Source organism: Globicephala melas, chromosome 11 (genome assembly GCF_963455315.2).
Source record: "Globicephala melas chromosome 11, mGloMel1.2, whole genome shotgun sequence".
Classification (NCBI taxonomy): domain Eukaryota; kingdom Metazoa; phylum Chordata; class Mammalia; order Artiodactyla; family Delphinidae; genus Globicephala; species Globicephala melas.
This window is the reverse complement of record NC_083324.2, coordinates 14,502,974-14,524,020: the sequence shown is the minus strand read 5'-3', so window position 1 is coordinate 14,524,020 and position 21,047 is coordinate 14,502,974. Positions and strand designations below refer to the sequence as shown.

Below are 21,047 nucleotides of genomic sequence, written 5' to 3'. Positions count from 1 at the left end.
ACTGAGTAAACCAAAAATACAATTTCACAGAAATGACAAGACACAATGGAATACATCCATCTTTTTGTAGTGGTTGAAGTCTCCCAGTACTGCTAATACCTTTCCTCAAATATTTAATTCTACATTCCAATTTTCTACAAGAATGAATTAAAACATTTAATAGAAAGAAGGCATTGATTTAAAAATTATTAATGGAAGTATTCTTAAGGTGAAAAAATATATAGTGATTTTTTATACTGTCTAGAAATGAAATTTTCTTCCCCCCTCCAGTATTGAAAATAACGCTGAGTTCTTGAGACCTGAATTCCATAATCTCTTCAAGTATAAAGGAGAAAACAAACAAAAAGCTTTCATGTAAGCAAACACAATATCAATATTATTTTATCTTCATAACAATTTAATTCATAGTCTTTTAAAAATGTAGCACATATCACTCAGATGAAATTTCCAGGCATGTTAATAAGCAGCCTTTTTTCTTTTAAATATATATTATACAATATATAATGTAAAGCATGTTATATGTTAATTATAATTAATGAATTCTAAGTCTGCACTTTTTTATTATGCAAGAAAATTATCACTGAACCTATTATTGGTTAAAATTTTGCTTTGTTTTATTTATTCTTAACAAAAATAGGGGGTGTATAGCTTGTGCTTTATACCAAATAAAGAGGCCAGACAGATGAGTACATACCACTTCTTAAAGAGATGAAAAGCAGAAACTTTGAAATTAGATTAACTAGTTCAATTACTAACTAGCATGAAATCCTAAAGAGTTTGTTTTTGCTGTTTGATGTTGTATTCTTTATTATTATCATTAATTACACTCTATTAAATATACATACTCTGCTCCAGGCACTGTTATAGCTGCTTTATGTATATCACCTCACTGAACCCTCCGAACAACACTTTGAAGCAGATGATCATTAGAGATTAAGGCATAGACGTCTGAAAGTACTTGCCAAGTTCCCTTGTTATTAAGTGGCAGAACTCTTTTTTCCCTTCTTTTTTCCCTTCTAGTAAATTTATGTAATAATACTTACATGAGACACTTTTACATGACACTGTTTAAAGTTCAAAGAAAATAAAACTATAGTAACTTGCAGATATTAGTACTCCCCCCTAAATACTTCAGTTTTCCTTTGTTAAATAGAGTTCAATATTTGTTTACATCTTTATCATTTGAGGTAAACTTTACATATATAATGAAATACATGTCTTAAGTGTATATTTGCTGAAAATTGGCAAAGGCGTACACCTGCGTAACCCCTAACTCTACCAAGATACATTACCATCATCTTATAGAATTTCCCTCATGCCCCTTCTTAATCAATCTCTACCCCCACCCCAGTCCTAGAAGCAAGTACTGTTATGATTTTTTTCTGCCGTACATCTCATACAAATGCAATCATACAGAATATACTCTTTGGCATCTGGCTTCTCTCACTCAGCTTAAATCACTAGCTGTCAACCTTCTGTTTTTATTAAAAATGAACAAAACTAAACAAAATTTGACCAACAGTAGGTTTAATCTGTGTAGTAAAAAAAAAAAAAAAAATCTTGAATTATAAATATCTTTGTCTCCAGTTTCCTTCCCAGACTTGTACACACTTGTGCCCTTAGTATTGGGTTAGGAATTGGAAGTTCTGTAATTTTTTTCTTGATTCCAGTCTGAAGCTAAAAGAAGTGATTAGACTCCTCTGTTACTTAGGCATTCTATTTCTAAACCAGCACAGTGTTCACTCAAGCTCTAGCGACATTTTTTTAGGAAAAATGTGTGTCATTACAACATTAAGAAAAAAAAACCCTCAGATGCAAGCTCTGTTTTAGGTCTGTGGATCCTGAACACTCAAGGAAACAGTTATTAGCAAATTCTTTCAAGCCAAAAAAAGGAACGGGGTAGGAGGGGGCAAGGGAGTGTAGAGGGGAAAAATAATCAAATGAATTGATTGACTCTGATTCTCCTCTTCTGGATTTGATTCTCTCGTTTCATCTACCCTTATCCCAACATAAATGTTCAGAAGAAAACATTTTCTATTAGGTCCTGTAGGCAAGCAAAGTAAAATTTCCTCATTCCATCCCTTTTAAAACTACAGAACACTTCAACCTGATGTTTTACTACAACCCAGCATAAAGTTACAGTTGGAGGACTGAGCGAATGCTATCTATTTATAGGAAATATAAATATGATCCCATAAATAGTCATTGCCTATTATGTATTACTGCTTTGAAAGTGAGTAGTTGGCATATTTAATTCATTAAGCAGAATCTACAGTGCATGCGCTTTTTAAATAGATGTCAGGCTCTGTTTTGATTACTTGTTAATATAGAAGATCTGTGTTTACATTTTACATTATTACTTGCTAGGGGATTTTTCAGTGTTACCTTGCCTGATACTTAGACTTGTTTTCTCATTTAGACAACTCAAATTTTAGACAATTACTTTCTCCAGACAATTCTTCATTTGTTTCTTTTACTCTGGGGCTCAGGGTAGTCTTTTAATATTTGTTCTAAATCATTTAAATATTGAAGTGGAAGATAAATGGGTTATGGTAACTGCAGAGAAACTGTAATATACTGACCATGGTTACTTTGTAAATTGGAATTAAATCATGCTCTGCCTATGGTGCAATATAATATAAATACCAAGTACTGCATGTAGATTTTAGTGGATATACAACAACCTAGCCTATTGCAAGTATATGTACAAAGAGGAAAAATGTATTAATAAAGATTAAAAACTCCTCCATTTCTTGCTTGCCAGAGGTGGGGAATTAAAGACTCTATCACACTGATTTCCTTGTTTGTTTGTTTTCTCTACAGGGTTTATTTCAGAATACTAGCTTTGATTTTCCTGTGCTTGCTTTTCCTAGAGTTAGTAATTTTCTTGTTTGTTTGCTTAGTTTTCTACAGACTTGGCAACAATTCATCCCTCAGTTCTATCTCAACTTTCTTCCCTTAATATCAATCTACCTTTGTGACGGGAAGCCTGGTTTCCTAAGCACCATACCTTTCTCTTGACATACTTCCTCATTTGGATAAACTGCATCTTCCTATGGATTTCTGAGAACCAATTTAAGAAAAATGCAATGTTTTTGAGATCTTTCTTGTTTGAAAATGTCTTTACACTATGATTACATTTGATTGATGGTTTAGTTGGAAACAGAATTCTGGACTGGAAATCAGGATTCTTCATAAATTTGGAGATGTTACTCTGCTCTAAAAGCTGAAGCCATTTTGATTTCTGACCTGTTGTTTGTGACATCTTTTCTCTCTCTCTCTCTCTAGAAGTCTGTTTTTCCCAGTGTCCCACAATTACATGATGATGTGCCATGGTGTAAATTTATTTTCAACCTTTTTACAGGGCATTTGGTGTACTTCGTCATCCTGGAAACTCGTAGTTCTTGGTCCTGGAATATCTTCCCAAATAATTTAATAATTTACTCCATTTCTTTTTCTGAAATCCTTATTATTTAAAAGATTTCCTAAACTGGTATTCGAGTTTATGCGTGTGTGTATGTATGTAACTATTTACCTATCTATGTATATAATATTGTATTTTATATAATTATATATATATTTAGATATATATAATTTATATACATGCTCATGATTTATATATACACACACACACACACACACACACACACATATACACACTTTTGTTTGTTTCTCTCTCCTCATATCCATTTTATAGCTTTGTTGCTCTATCTTCTAGGAGATTTTCTCAACTTTATCTTCCAGACTTTCTATTGTATTTTTGTTTTTGCTATTTTGAAAGAATTTCTAAGTGTCCTTTTATTTTCTGGCCTTGCTCTTTTTCTCCCCCTTCCTCTGAAAATATTGCTTGTAGTTTTTCTAGTTTATTTTTTATGCATGGTCTCTGTTGTCCCAAACTACTTTCTTCTCTTTCTTTGTTTTAATCCCTATCCTTTATTAAGAGGTGTACAAAGAGACTTTGTGCATCTGTTGTCTGCTCATATTTAAGAGTGGGTCACTAAAAGTCTTACAGAAAGCTCTGATCTAGTGTGGCGATTTCTGAATGACTGGACTTCACATTTAGATGATCTGGCCAAGATATTTCCTTGGAAAACTCTAAGGTCACTATATTTGGAACATTTCTTGTAGGCTCATCAGATCCCTAGGAAAATGTCCCTCACCTCCCACCCAGGTTTCCTGCCTGGAGAGCAAAAGCCCAGCAGACAGCACCCTCAGAAGGTTACAACACATGGATCTCAGCCCTCACCCTGTACATGTTTCCTTGATTCCACTATTTTCAGTAGAAGCCCCCCACTCTTAACTGCTTGGTGACCAGAAGTTCAGAGACCCTCTGATGCACATCCTCTCAGGAAAGTAATTTGCTGGTCTTCTTCTGAGATGGGAAAACATTCTTGAGACCAAATAGCATCTTATTCATAAATTCCAAAATGAATTAATTCATAAAGACATGCTAAATAAGTTTTCTCCTCAGCCTTCCCACTGCCAGCCTATGACTGACCTTTACAGTAAGTCAGTTAGAAGTCATTCAACTTCATTCCAGTTCCTCAAATTTTGTCTCCCCTTTTCATCTCTGTTTTGGTGGATTAATGTCTTAGAAAAAAAAATTCTTTTGGCATCATTTTTTAGATGTTTATAAAGAACTTGAAGTAAATACTATGTAATCAATTATCGCCAGGATGTTGTACATCCTATTTTTTATTGTGATACTATTTTTCTCTGCTAATATTTAGAAGAAGTCAAGCTTTAGCTATTTTTTGCTTAACAAAATTTGTCAAGTAATCTAGAAAGCACAGTTTGGGAGATTATGGGTCATGGACTCAAATCTTCCACTTGTACACTAGATATGATTCCCTCTCACATTCAGGGACATTCTCTCTCTCTCTCTCTCTCTCTCTCTCCTTACCCCCTCCCTCTCCCTCACTTGTCTTTTTCATCTCTATTATCCCCTCTAATGCATCACTCCCACCATTGTACTTGCATACTGTTACTCCCATCATTAAAAAGTTGTCATTTTCTGACCTTACTTCCCCTCCGGCTACTGCCATATTTGACTTTTCTCCTTTATATCAAACCTCTTTTAAAACGTTGTCTATACGAGCTTGCTTTTTTCAATCTTTCTGGTCAATTCTGTTTTGAATCCATGCAACCAGGCTATTTTCCTACCATTTCATCAATACTGTTCTTAACAAGGTGACTAGTAGCCTCCACACTGTTTTATCCAGCGGTCAGTTCTCAGTCATCTTACTTAAAGTATCAGACTACTGATCACACAGTTCTTGATACACATTTCTCACTTGGCTACCAGGACATAGTATTTTTCAGGTTTTCCTTTAACATCTTGAGTCATTCCTTTTCAATTTCCTTTTCTAGTTCCTCTGAATCTTACCAATTTCCTAAATTTGGAATATCACAGGGAACTGTCCTCGAATTAAAATCTACAAGCTAATTCCCAAAATGATAACCCAGCTTAATTATCTATCTTAATCCCAAATCCAACTGCCAATTTATCTTCACTTACCAATTTACTTTATCATAACACTAACCTCCTAACTCTCACTCCCAGAACCTGCTCCTGCCACAGTAAATCCCCACTATATTAATGACAGCCTACACCGACACTTGCTCAAGCCAAATCCTTGTAGTCATTTTCACTCTTTTCCTTCTTTCAAACCCCATATCCCATTGTCCAACAAATGGACTCAGCGTCAAGATATGTAAAGAATCTAACCAGGGTCCCATAACTTCAATGACCAAACATTAGTTTAAACCATTACTGTCACTTTCCCAAAGTGTGTCTCTAGCACAGAGATACCCAACTAAGTTTATTTTGCCTCCTAGGGGACATAGGGCAATGTGTAGGGATATTTCTCGCTGTCACAACTGAAGGATCTACTAACATCTAGTAGGTAGAGGCCAAAGATGCTGCTAAATATCCTATAATGCACAGAACAGCCTCCCCACCTCACTCTGAATCCACTTACACATACATGCAACAAAATATAATCCGGCCCAAAATGATAACAATATTGAAATTAAGAGACTCACCCATAGCCTCAAAAGTATGGGCCTCAATTCCATCTTTGTCTCCCTTCTAGAAGCTTGAGTGTTCCTATTAAATTGTAGATGAGTTTTTTGCCTCTGTTATGCAAATCTTCTAAAGGCTCCTCAGTTTGGTGTTGTTTTATTTGCTAAGTATTCACACTGATGTACACCTGGAAGAAAGTAAGGGTTCATTACTAATTAAATGGTTTTGAATAAAATACTGAATAAACAATTAGTATATTTTTATGTTAAGGGTTTCTACATCTGTCCAAAGTAGTGCTCACTTCTTTTTCCAAATGACATTAAGTATCATACTGTTCAAGCTATTATCTAAAAAGCTACTGATAAATGGCCTAAATATTTCCAACCCTACACATAATCTATTAAAAAAGTTAATAATATTGGCGAAACTTCTGTCCTGACTAGTTGAAGTAGAATTTATCACACAAACATCGTACCAATATCAATCACAAATAATGTAAAAATATTTTAAAAATAAAAATCTCAAGCAGAAATTTTGGTGTTCTCACAGTGCCAGAAAGAAAAAAGTGGGGCTCATAATCAACCAAATAGAATGAGGCCAGCTAAACAATTCAATCTGGAATCAAGACACCTCAGGGATTATGCCCTTAGTAATAAAAGCAGAGCAAAATTGACCAGGACTTAAAATCAATGACTTCAGACTCAATTTGTATCAATTCCTGACTAGATTCTGCTCTTTTTCAATTGCCTGCTTAAAAACTAAGTCTTCTTGGGAAAAATACAACAAAATGAAAATATTTACATTTTGAGCCACAGTGCCTGACATTTCATAAAATGTTACCAAGAATAGCTGGAGCCAGGACCAAATGACCAAAACCCAGGGAAATATCAGATAACAGCAACAAGTCATGGCTGATAGAAGCTATCACACAAGGGTTTTAAAATAATTGTGATTAGTATGTTTTTTTAAAAGATGACAAGATGGAGAATTTCAGAAGAGAAATGGCATGTATTAAACATCAGTTGGAAGTTCTAGAAGTGAAAAATACAAAGGCTAAAATTAAGAACAAAATAGACTGACTTAACAGCAGATTAGATATGGTAGAGAAGAAGATTAGTAAAGAGGAAGATATGTGAATACAAGATATCCAATATGGAGAGGAAATGCAATAGGAAAGACAAAAAAGAACACAAAGAATATATTGTCGATGGTGAATAGGTCTAACATACATGAAATTGTGGTTCCCAAAGGGGCAGAGAAGGGATGTGGGATGACCAGTTTGAAGAAAGATGTTCCAGAGAGCTCAGAAAAACTGAAAATGACATCAACCATCTATTCAGGAAATCATATGAGCCTTAATTAGGATAAACAAAAAGGAAAGTTTAAATAAGCACATAGTAGTGAAAACAAAGGAAAGAAAAATCATCCCAATTAAAAAAAAACAACACATTATCTTCAAAAGAATAACAATGACAGTTGACATAACAACAGAATTAAGGGAATCAAGAAGACAGTGGAATGACATTTTTAATGGTCTGAAAGACAATAACCAATAAAATTCTACTCCCAGCAAAATATCCTCTCAAATGAGGACAAAACAGAGATGCTTTCACCAAACAAAACCTCGGAGAACCTATCACTCAAATCTGCACTAAAAGAAATACTAATGAAACTCCTATAAACAGAAGTAATGTGGTCACAGGTTGGAGAAGAAATTAAAAGCAATGGGAAGAGTTAATATGTTGATACGAGGCTAATTTGAGATTCTGAGGAATTAGGAAGAGGACCAAATTTTAGAAGTTTTTATTTCTAGTCTTCACAAGTTAACTAATGAGAGAAAATATCAGAGACTTTCATCACCTGTTTTAAGTGCTATTTATACACTAGTTTACTTTATATCAGTATCTTAATAACATTTCCAATAATGTCATAGACAAATGAAGGCAGAATCACATGTTGTACAGAGGGAGAAAGATTTGATGATTTTTCTTAACATTCGTCAATCTTTTGAGAGGAGTTGATAATTCAGAACCACCTGAGCAGTTATTATTCTGAACAATGACCGTGAAAGATTATCACTCACAGATGGAGATTTCAACTGAGTTAAAAGTACAAGAGAAACAAACAAAAAGTGACCAAAAGTAATATTTTCTGGATGCTCAGGAAAGACTAATTACATGATGGATTGCCATCCCTGGCTTGTAAAAATGTAGCTGGGGATCATGATATGTAATAGAGTGTTTGGCCATTGATACAGGGAACAAGGCACACTTATGTTTAAAGAAATCATGCTTAACAGTTCTGAGAGAAACTTTGTTACTAGTTTTCATGTCTCCTGAGGTGCTCTTAACTAAAGATGGGTTCTGGAAATATCATTGTCTATTCTGACAAGGTGAATCTGAGTAAGGCTATTCATCAAAAGCATTATATATTTTATTAAGCCTTTCCTTGTACTTCTTAAGGATAGGATTGTTAGATCAAGCTGTTTTCATATGATCTGAATCTCACTGAAACAGACTGAAAAGAGTAAATATTAAAATTCTGTAATTTTATGAACTCTCCATTAACACATGTCATTCAAACTTAGAATAACCTTCAAAAAGTGGTCGGTCCTCTTCACACTAGAAGCTGAATGGAAAAGATGTCTCCCTATTCTGTATATAAATATTCACTACCCCCATCATTTCCTTTATGTCTTTCTTTTATTATTATTGAAAATTAGAAACACACAGAAAAGTAGAGAAAACAGTACCAGGAACACCTATGTACTCATCAATCAGGGTTGATAATCATCAACTCATATCCAACTTTGTTTCACCTATACCCTCACCTACTTCCCCAACATCCACCTCAAATATCTAGAGGCAAATCATAAACATCATAATTTCTTCTATAAATATTTCAGAATGTATTTTTAAATGACAAGGGGATCTTTTCAACATAACAATAAACCAGTTTTCCTATCTTAAAAAAAATTAACAGGGGCTTCCCTGGTGGCGCAGTGGTTGAGAGTCCGCCTGCCGATTCAGGGGACACGGGTTTGTGCCCTGGTCCGGGAAGATCGCACATGCCGCAGAGCGGCTGGGCCCGTGAGCCATGGTCGCTGAGCCTGTGCGACTGGAGCCTGTGCTCCGCAACGGGAGAGGCCACAAGAGGGAGAGGCCAGCGTACCGCAAAAAAAAAAAAAAAAAAAAAGATACAGCAGTAGAATGCATAAACAGGCGTTTTGGATTACACACAAACCATTAAGCCACTTTCAGTTTCTCGTGAAACCTCCACAAGTTACAGGATATGTCCGAAGAATGTAACAGTTCCATTGTTTAAATTTACATCTCAATTCAGACTTAAACAGAATGGATTTGTATGAAGAGATAAATCTTTCTAGAAAAGACTGTTCCTTGAGAATCATCAGCTCTAGATGATCTAAGATTCACATTTCAAAATAATTTATCAGAAATTTATTCCAATGTTGTCACAGCCTATAAAATACTCTCAACGGTTCCATAACAATTGCATCAACAGAAAGATCTTTGCAAAAATAAAAAAAATATCAAAAAGCATCTGCGATTTTACATTTGCCACGTGCAACCGATGTCAATCACTTAAAAATAAAATTGCTAAAACATAAATTCTGATGACCTAATAAATTTATAGAAAAGTGAGAAAAATCTTATGATCAATCAAGATATAACTTTAATAAAGTATTATTTAATGTATATATAAAATTGAATCAAAAATATATTTTTGCAATTTGTATGTTTATGTTGTTACTCATGTATCATTATTACCCTGTTACATTTTGTAGGTAATATATTATTATTATTTTTTTTTGTCCCTTGCATCGGCAGACAGACTCTCAACCACTGTGCCACCAGGGAAGCCCCGGTAATATATTATTTTTAAAGCAAAGTAATTTCAAAGAAAAACACCCCGCATTTTTATTTCATACTGTGACCCAAAAACTATGTAGCTGGCCCTAAAAACATCTAAAGCTTACATTCTGACTACCACCAACACCAAGCTTCATATTCTCCACGTTCCACTCCTGTTTTACTCTCCAACACTTCTTTCCAGCTAAATGGCTGCCTTGCCTCAACAAACCATTCTTCTTCTTTTCACAGATTCTTTGTAAATGCTCTTGCCTGCATAGTGAATAAAGTTACTTCTCCCTGCCTATTATGTTTACTTAGCTAACTCCTATTTGCCTTTTACTGTCAGCTAAAGCAACCCTTTCCCAATAAATTGATCCCTCAGGATTCACTATTTTAATAGAATCATTTACTTCTAATACATGGCACTTATCACATTTGTAACTATGTATTTCTGAGTATGATTTGATTAACATCAATCTCTCATTTTATTCTTAAATCTCTGTGAAGGCAAGCACCACATCATTTTTATTTGGTGCTTTTTTTGTTTTCCTTCTCCTTCCATTGTATTTCCGATACTTAGCAGACAGCTGGAATTTGGTAGTTGCTCAATAAATATTAGTTAATGAATGAATGAACTAGTGAGAACATGTAAACATTATAATGAATTATAAATGCTTCTTATTCATGACGTTTTAGTCATTATTACTATACTACTGACAAACTGTATATAGGGAATGATTTGTCTAATGTTGCCACTTTGTGGTGCCATAAATGGAAGGAGAGGCTTTCATTTTTAATGTTTGAAAATGATTTTAACTGCATGATCCAAAACTGTAAATCACAGCAATTTTGCTCTACCAGCACAACCAGTTAGCCAAGTCATCCTCCCATAAGTGTAAATAAGATATTAGCGATATATTTTTTTCAAGGATACTACAAGAAGGAAAATATTCTCTAGTCTTAAAATGTGTTATTGAAACCCTGGTTAGTATTTATTCTTTCTTTGTGGGAGACGTCTGAAGGCGGCTTGGAATTAAGAATGGACTTAGTCCACAAAATCATTCTTTAAACTTTTCCCCAGAAATAATTAGAATAAAAAGTACACGTGTCTAATATAATAAGGTAAAGAGTATCTTTAAAATATGAAAATATGAAGACATAGATACAATCTGATGTAGATTTAGACTTTCTTCATTATATTCAGAAATAAAATATGTGCTTTTATTTTTCCATGACTCTTTTATCAATATGTACCTTAAAGTCCAAGATTTTTATTTCCTACTTTTTGTTTATTAAGGAAACAAACACAAATTTTAAAATGTTGGAATAATACTTAAACATTCTATTGATAAAATACAGTGGCACACTCATCCATATGAACATATAAATTCAACCTCAATGCTACTTTGATTTCTTGAGCAGCACAAAGAAGCCAGAAGGAAAGTAAAGCTTTTAGCCTATATCCTAGAGGGTAAAACTTTATCTTATGAGTGATCTTTAGAGAAAGAGATTTTCCAGGGTCCTCATTTCATTTTGTTTTGAAACTTCTTTATGGATGATACTTGCTTTCACTATAATTTTCCAAAATCCCTAATTCTTAAATGTAAATCCCTTAAAACATACTTTATTTTGCTAAGATAGTGCATATCTAAATCCAAATGTATGTCCAGGGTTTTTTTTGTGTGTGTGCTTACTGAGCTGCCATCTTAGTCAATTCTTAGTCCTCTAAAATCAAAGCTATGTATTTTTTTATAAAAAATGTAGTCAAAAATGGTATCACTATGAGTCTCTTTTAACCACAGATATATAGGACTCACAAGTCCAGCTGGAACACTGTTTGGAATTATCCTTTGAAATGGGTCAGTGACATGACATGACTTGTAGAGCAAGGGCTGATATTGTGACTCATATTTCTAGAGAGAAATTTTTTTATGATGGATGTGTAATTCTAAAATTGTAAAATCTCGATGAAAAAAGTTACCTCTTTCCTATTCGTGCTGCACCTTTATCTAAAATAGAAAGTTTTTATCACTGCTATGTCAGAAATAGAATAAATATGTTGTATTCACATTTTCAAATATAAGCTTATGATTATAAATCTCGATATAATATAAACTAATGTAGTTATGATCTTAGGGATGCAATTTGTCTCATAGTATATGAAATTAACATAGAATATTTACAGCTGTAACCATTGTGTGGATTGTAATATTGTGGCTGGAATTTCAGAATAAAATAAAAATGGTGTGGTGCATTCTCTACGTAGGGACTGCTGTCTTTTGAGGTCCACAGTTTTCTATGAGCTACTTATTTTTATATTAAGTATAAATGAAAGTATGTCTTGAATTTTCTTACAAGTAATAGGCTACGTTGATTAATGCAGAAATATTTGAAAAGTGGGAATATAATTTTTCATATTGTATAGTAGAGCTTCATGTTGTATTTATATAATTTCAAACAATGGCAAAACCATTCAAAATATATATTTTATAGCCATATGCTAGCATTTGATAAACTTTTATAATAATAATATTTTTTCTCAACAGAGAGGACTGTTATTACCGTGCCACCTTCCAAAATGGATGTTACAGTTGGCGAGAGTATAGTCCTACCCTGCCAGGTGTCCCATGACCCCTCCATTGACGTTGTATTTCTATGGTCTTTCAATGGAGATGTCATAGACTTAAAAAAAGGAGTGGCTCATTTTGAGAGGATTGGAGGAGTAAGTTGCTGAAATTTTTAAGTGCTTAATAAAATGAATCAAGTCTTTTACATGAATCAACATCTTTCATAATTATTCTCCCCATATTGATTTGCATGGATAGTCACTGTCTGTTTATGAAGTTGCATCTGTTTTTGTTTTGTGTTATTTTGTTTTATGTCTTTCCTAGAAATGCTTGTGTTCTGGATGCAATTATAATAAAGTGGATAATAAAAAGGATCAAATATGGGAAACTATAATGATACTAGTATATCTCCTAATTTCAGAGCTGCCTTATATTTAGTATTTATCCAGCTGTAAAAAAAAAAAAAAAAAAAAAAAGGGACCTGCTGGGTATGATTATGTTTTTATACCTTTTTCCCTATCTATCTGCAGGAATCTGTTGGGGATTTGATGATAAGGAATATTCAGTTAAATCATTCAGGAAAATATCTATGCACAGTAAAAACAACTCTCGAAAGTTTATCTGCTGAAGTTGATATTATTGTGAGGGGTAAGCATAAATGGTGAAAATGAATGAGTACACAGTTTATTCACAATCAAAAATGTTAATATGTATTGATACATGGTAGATCTTCGAGTAACCACATTATGATAAAAAAGTGAGATAAATAGTACAGATTTTTTTATTTTTTAAACTCTAAGACTCCAGGGTACGGGTGTAGATATGGAAATTGAAATGAGTGGGTTCTGTCTCTTTATAAGGAATGGTCAGACTTAGCAAGCAGTGTCGGTCCCTAAAATTTAGATATGCTTTCTATTCATAATAAACCATTCTTGTCAGAGCAGGGTCAAAGTCACATGTTCCTGAAGGTCTCCATATCAGATGCATTTATTTGAGTTAGCTTTCAAGAGAGAATGGACAAGAACGGTTCTCAATTTTTGAGGTTAACTCCCTATCGGATGATATTCAACCATCCCATGACTGGCATTTTCTAATCTTCAAGGGAAGCATTTCTAAATTAATCTCTCACCATGTAAGTTGAATTAATAGGGACTTATCTCAAATAATGTGCTAAAATATATTATGTTCAATATTTTATTTTCTAAGCATAACAGATTAGACTATCCCTGTCCCAAATCCATGAATTTAATAATTTCCAATATATTCATCATAAAACATATTTTTCAAGGTCCCCCAGGTCCCCCAGAAGATGTAAGAGTGGAACACATTTCCAGTACTACTTCTCAACTAAGCTGGAGACCAGGCTCAGATAATAACAGTCCCATTCAAATATTTAGTATTCAGGCTCGGACACCATTTTCTGTGGGTTGGCAGGCTGTTTCTACAGGTAAGTGACACAAGTAGTTTTGAATAATTTTCTAAAACAGATGGTGTGTTTGTTTAATTGAATAACTGATTGTTTTTAACTAGTGCCAATTTAGGGGCCTGAAGCATCCCCTTCTTTTCAGTTCCAGAAATTCTCAATGGTAAGACATACAATGCAACAGTGGTTGGTTTGAGTCCTTGGGTGGAATATGAGTTTCGTGTTGTTGCCGGGAATAGCATTGGGATTGGAGAACCAAGTAAACCATCAGAAGTGTTAAGAACCAAAGCATCAGGTAAGAAATCAATGTCTTCTAAAGATGTGGAAGACCTTTTAAAGTATAGTTCCTAAAGAAAATAAGTGAGAAGGGTAGTATTTTTGGTCCAAAATCAGAGGCAGTAAATCAGTGGCTCTTATTTTCCATTTGTATGTGCACAGAGCAAGGTGTATTTTCTCCCAAAAAGTGAATTCAAAAAGAGACGATTATAGTTAAGCAGGCATGTCAAAAATTAGAATTTTTCAAAAGCTGTCCTCTCATCTCATCTATTTTCTAGCCAAAATCCATTCAAGAATCTGTAGATTTGTAAATGCAAATGAGTTACTGCTTGTTTCATTAAATGTTGTAGCCAAGAATTAACTGAGACTCTGATGGTGCAGCCAGCCACACATTTCCATCTATTTCTCAACTCTGACCTAGCTGCAGCTTCATTGAGCGATAGTATAAATTTTTCCACAGGCAAATGAGGTAAATTTTAAACTCATTTAACAGAAGTGCTAATTGAGCATCAACTGGTTCACTGAACAGCAGAATACAAGTGGAACCTGTCTCAGAAATCACACCTTCTTAAGCTCTTTTCAATGGATCCTTTGTTCCACTCTTAAACTTTCACATCCAAGGTGACATTTGATCTGAGCAATGCATGTATCCAACAAAGTTCACATTCTTATCCAGTCACCTATGGAGGATCACTGATGCTGCTGGCTTAGTTTAACAAGAACAAACTATTTCAACAGTGTGTGCAACTGTCAGATGTCAATAAATCATTTTTTTTAAACTAAAGGTAATGCTAATCATTTTATTATAGGATTATGGCTGGAAAACAGCATATTTGGTAGTGATATCTTAAATCATTCTAAAAGTTTAGAGCTGAGAGAAGGGTCCTCACTTTGATAAGAGGAAGAAAAGGAAGACCAGGATGTTAGTTGATTGTTTTGGACAAAGTCAGGATTTGAACCCAGACATCCAGACTTAGGCACCAGCATTCACCATAACAGTGGGCCTTAACCTAAATGAGATAAAGACTGACATAAGGAAATGTCTAAATATAGAAATTCCCAGGCCCTACCACAGACCAACTGGATAAGAATCTAGAAGCGTGGTCCATGACTCTGGATATTAGCTTCAATTTCAGATTGTTTGTTTACAGCTGATCTATATTATGATAGTTTTGGGCAGGGTTGATGTTAATTCTAAAGTTTTTACAGTAAAGTTTTTATGTCACCTTCTGTTAACCATGGACGCTCTCATTTCAGTAGCATAATGAGACTTGGTATTCATAATGATTTCCCTGAGGCGCCAAATCATACTGAAGTGAGAGGTTGTGAGGTTTTGTTTGTTTGTTTGTTTGTTTGCTGCTATCATCAAAGACAGTTCTTCTCAATATGGCTTTAGGATGCGTATGGCTCATTTGAAAACTGAAGAAAAGAGGGAGCTTTATTACCCAGAATATTGGAAACTTTTGCAAAGAGTTAAAGTATAATTTAAAATAATTTCCTTATGTATCTAAACTATTCAATTGTCCTGAAATATGTTACTGTAAACTGTCAAGTACGAGAAACCCTGCAACTGTAGAAGCTATTCCAATTCATGCTGCTTTTGGCCAAAGGCATTGGAAGGCTTAGAAGACAGGGTATAGGTTCAAGGCAATCTTTTAAATAAATTATGAAGATCAAAGCAGACAAAGTTAGGGTCAATCTGAATATGAAAGTAGATAACACCTGGTGTTATTACTTAAAAGAACAATGAGATTATTATATCACTGTATCATTTATAGAGTTAAATATGTATGAAATGGGAATAAATAAAATAAGTAGTCTAGATTTATCTGAATGGTATAAATGGTGGGAGAAAATCTTGGAATGAGTAATTAAACATTACATATTTTAATTAAAAAATGATCGATATAGATAATTTTATCTATATATAAAGTATACCCTGCAGATTTACCCATTATCACAGATTTAGCATACTTTTGCTATTATTGCAGGGAAAAGAATACTTTTTAACACTGCAACATGTATAAAGTTTCATTCTGATGATATACTATGATACTCTACTCATGCTCACAATTGGCATCGATTTTACAATTTGCCTTGAACTATTTATGTTTCATTACACTAGTCCTCACAAGGGTATAGTTGAAGGACATATTTTTTCCTAATTTGTAAAAATGATCAGTGTCTGGAATATTCTACCACTGAGACTTAGGGTCCTAGAGTTAAACCCAGGGAATCCTCTCAATCATATCCTTGATCAGAGAACATTTTACTTTGATTGTAAAAAATTAGAGGAAAAGTCCTGTTCTGTACTGAGAGATTTGAGATTCAAACAAAGAGTTATAAAACAAGAATTTTAAAAATTTATATATTTTTAAGGATTCATTTTTAAATGTTAAAATATCCTGATGGCTAACAAAAAGAAAAATTATTTTAGTTTATTTATTGAAAAAAAATTAATTGACTGCCTAAGTAACTTGTTTACAGCACAACTGTATAATTAGGCACTAAATCAGCAATGTCGCAGTTACCATCTGAATGGAACATCATTTTGCCAATTAGTAGATGATGCATAATAATGTCAAATATACGATGTTAGTCGATTTTTAATTAATTTTGGAGCCAGGGTGCTCTTGTATCAAACACAACTGTGTCCTCTCTCCTAGAAATTTGGATATGTGTAAACATAATTTATGTTCATTAAAAATGCAAGACTCTCTCATAATGTGTCTGCGTGAGATTTTGAAAGGTGAAATCCAAAAACAAAATTCTTCCCAATGAAGAGGTACTTTAGTAATTGCCATCCTATGTTTCTCTTGGTTGCTTTAGTCCCTGTCATGGCACCAACAAACATCAATGGAGGTGGAGGAAGTCGGTCTGAACTCGTTATTACGTGGGAGGTAATTTTCTATCCAACTGAGTTACTTTGAAGGAAAAAGATTTAGCTGGCAAAGAGGAATATTGAAAAACAAAAAAGAAGATTTATTTGATCACTATTGAGTATATAAAAATACGTGGTATGAGAGACTCCTGATGATGCATTATTTAAAAGAGGTATTGGAAACTTTTTGTATTTCTACTAAAGTTAAGAGAGTGTGACTAACTCAACACTATTTGCTTCCAAATATAAGAAACAGAAGTTCAATGTCTATTGAAGGTGGGTCAGTAGCATTTTTGTTATTAGTTAATGAACTAGAAATTATTTATTTATTACCTCTAGAACTATTCATGAGTAAGACTCAGCAGAGCACAGGTAGAAAATAATTTCCCTATCATTGTTCCTTAAATCCTTCCTTTGTTCTTCCCTGCATCTAGGTGAAAGCTTAGGCAGATGGGATAGCTTTTGTAGTCATTATTATTAAGTATCAACAGGTAGGTTCATTTTTATACTTAAAATTGTTTTCAACCTGGTTTATTATCATAAACTTTAGACTTTCAACCAATCTAAAGTTTCTCATTTCTAGACACTCAGGCCTGCCTCAGCGGAGAAATGCTATAGTGTGAAAGGGAATGCATAGGCAGTTCTCCACCTTTTCTCCACTCTGCTATTCGATTTCTCCTTTCCCAAACTAGTTCCTCCAGAGTTGTAGTAAACTGGGATTGGGAGGAGAGGAAAAGGACAGAAAAAGTCCTGACTGCTGGTACATTTGTAATTTGACTTTGGTATACTCTAGGAATGGTAAATGACCAGACGTTGACATTTCATAGAGCAGTTTTTTTGTTTTGCTTTGTTTTTTGGTGGTTTTTGGTGGTGCGGCGACGGGGGCAGTGTCCAAAGAAGTGCCCAAACTTTTGGTTGTCGTTCCTTGGTGCAAGCTGCCAGAAGGTCTCCTCAGTTCCTGGAATCTGGTGGCCCATGGCCAGACTGTTCTGATAGAGGTTATCTCTCTCCTCTAGACGCTCTTTGTGGATACAGCATCATAAGGTTGCAACCCTATGATGACAGAGCAACCGTAACGTTGCTCATGGATAGCTCCCTACATGGTTTTCACATTTGCCCTCAGCAAACATGCACCTTTGCTCTATGTTCCATGGAAGTGCAGTGTGTCCCCACTTAGCCTCTCTTCACTCTGCCACAATACACTGTCCAGGTCTCTCTCCCCTTTGGAAGTTTCTCAGACATTTGTCAGTTAAAAGAACCTGCATCCCCTAAATTACAGAGAATACATATCATGTGTTTCTTTCTGAAGCCTCTTCACTTGGTTAGGCAAGGGGTAAGAAGTAGCCCCTTTGCTTTCCCCTGGGTGGAGGGGTAGGAATGCACAGCTTTTTCTACAACCGTCTCAAAAGAAATATCTTCCTACTAATCTCTCCCTAAACAAACCAACATTCCCTTTCTGTACATTTCTCTTGGGTTATAGGCTAAGTTTCGTCAGGTAGACTTATATATAAATGGTTTGATGTCTCTCTTTAGAATGCATGGCACTTCATACCTTTGTTATCAGCTTTGAGCCCCAGCTATAACTGATAAAAGAGCCTTGCCCTATTTCATTGGCCTGTGTACATGTTTCTGACACTGTAGCGATAATTTTCATAGCCAAAATATCCACTTCCGTGGACATTTTAATATCACACCTAAGAACATGATGGCTATGGATGTTTTAGTTAAAAATCATGATGTCTGATATGTTAGAGGGGATCTCATTGGGAGGCAGGGGTGGTTGCATCCCTCAGGAGATATTTACAATGTCTGAGGGCATGTCTGGTTGGTTACAACTAAGGCGAGAGGTTCATCTGGATAGAGGCTAGGATGCAGCTAAACATCCTACAATGCCCAGGACAGCGCCCCCACCCCCATGAGAAGAAATTATCTGCCCCCAGATGTAAAGAGTGCTGAGGTTTAGAAACCCTGTTGCAGAATAATAGGAATTCATTGCATCTGTAAATGATTTTACAGTAGTATAAGACCTTCTAATATGGTCCATTTTATTCCTCACAAAATCTACAAACAATAAATGTTAGAGAGGGTGTGGAAAAAAGGTAACCCTCTTGCACTGTTGGTGGGAATGTAAATTGATACAGCCACTATGGAGAACAGTATGGAGGTTCCTTAATAAAACTAAAAATAGAACTACCATGTGACCCAGCAATCCCACTACTGGGCATACACCCAAAGAAAACCATAATTCAAAAGACACATGCACCCCAATGTTCACTGCAGCACTATTTACAATAGCCAGGACATGGAAGCCACCTAAATGTCCATCAACTGAGGAATGGATAAAGAAGATGTGGTACATACATACAATGGAATATTACTCAGCCATAAAAAGGAACGAAATTGGGTCATTTGTAGAGACACGGATGGACCTGGAGACTATCATACAGAGTGAAGTAAGTCATAAAGAGAAAAATGAATATCGTATGTTAACGCATATATGTGGAATCTGAAAAAATTGCTATAGACGATCCTATTTACAAAGCAGAAATAGAGACACAGATGTAGACAACAAACGTATGGATACCAAGAGGGAAGGGGGGGCGGGATGAATTGGGAGATTGGGATTGACATATATACACTACTGATGCTGTGTATGAAATAGATAACTAATGAGAACCTACCGTATAGCACAGGAAACTCTACTCAGTGCTCTGTGGTAACCTAAATGGGAAGGAAATCCCAAAAAGAGGGAATGTATGTATACATACAGCTGATTCACTTTGCTGTACAGTAGAAACTAACACAACACTGTAAAGCAACTATACTCCAATAAAAAATTTTTAAAAAGAAACAAACAAAATTCTATTACAGATAGAGAAAAAGTAGTATTATTAAACCCTCTTCATATGAGAGAACACTGAGACACAGAGATGTTTTCTAAAGGTTGTAAACAACAGAGCCAGGAACCAGGTGCAGCTACTATAAAAGTTGTCCTTTCTTCTGGACGTCTAGTTTCACATATGCATTACGGGCCTAGCACAGTGCCTGGTATGTGGTGCGACCTCCTGAAGTACCTGTTGGATGAATGGATGTGCACAGAGAGAGATGTGGCTCACTTGTGGAGCACTTACAGGATTTTCAGTGCTGTGCTGGACATTTTGTGTCATTTACTCCTCATGACAATGCTAGCCGGTGGCAATGCCACGTTCAGAAAAGAAAATAGGCTTAGAAATGCAATATAGGTGGGCAGATAAGCATCTGACTACAGGACTCTCCATGCTTTTTTACTTTGTCCTAAATTAGAATTCCAATGGTCCGTATGCAAAGTCATGGTTTAGAGAGGCCAAGAGTTTTCCTGTATGTGCCTTGAGTAGTAAGTTAATCAAGTTATTCTTGTTTACCAAACACGTTTGCCACAGAAACACTGACTCTCAAGTAGTCTAAAACAGGATTGGTTTTGTGGGATGGTGAGTAGGTTATTTAGGTTTCAATATTCTTTGAAGGCCATATAAGCATTTCATCACCTGCCTAACTTCACCCCTTGTTTTTTCTCCTCCACGGTCAGAAATTACTAAAGGTTGGTAAATCACAGCTTTTACTCAGTCTATACGTGAGGAGAATGGGAAATTCTATGTATACTATTCTTAAATAGAGATGACGTGAATTACCAAAAAAAAAAAAAATCTTTCCACGATTTATAATGTTCTTTTTAAAGCCAGGTTCCAGAGACCATCACCTACAGGCCAAATCTGGCCTGCTCCCCGTTTTCCTAAACAAATTCACCCACGACCATACCCATTCTCTTATGTGTTATGTATCACTGCTTTCATGATGTTGCAAGAGACCCTAGATCCCCAAATGCTCAAAATATTTAAGCAACTGACCCTCTACAGAAAACTTTTTCTGACCTATATTTTTAAAAAAATTAAGTTAAAATCATTCCCGCTGTGTATTTCTTCTTGGGATATCAGATATGAGGATACTAACAGAAACTATTACATAA

General features: G+C 34.9%; 1 protein-coding gene across 1 annotated transcript in view; it reads left to right on the top strand.

Annotated features, from left to right (window-relative positions):
- Positions 1 to 21,047, top strand: part of CNTN6 (contactin 6) — a 237,857-nt gene that overhangs the window by 198,773 nt on the left and 18,037 nt on the right. The window contains 5 exon segments of the mRNA XM_060308373.1: positions 12,444 to 12,619; positions 12,995 to 13,112; positions 13,753 to 13,911; positions 14,033 to 14,182; positions 16,993 to 17,063. Coding sequence (XP_060164356.1) covers positions 12,444 to 12,619; positions 12,995 to 13,112; positions 13,753 to 13,911; positions 14,033 to 14,182; positions 16,993 to 17,063 — 674 coding nt within the window.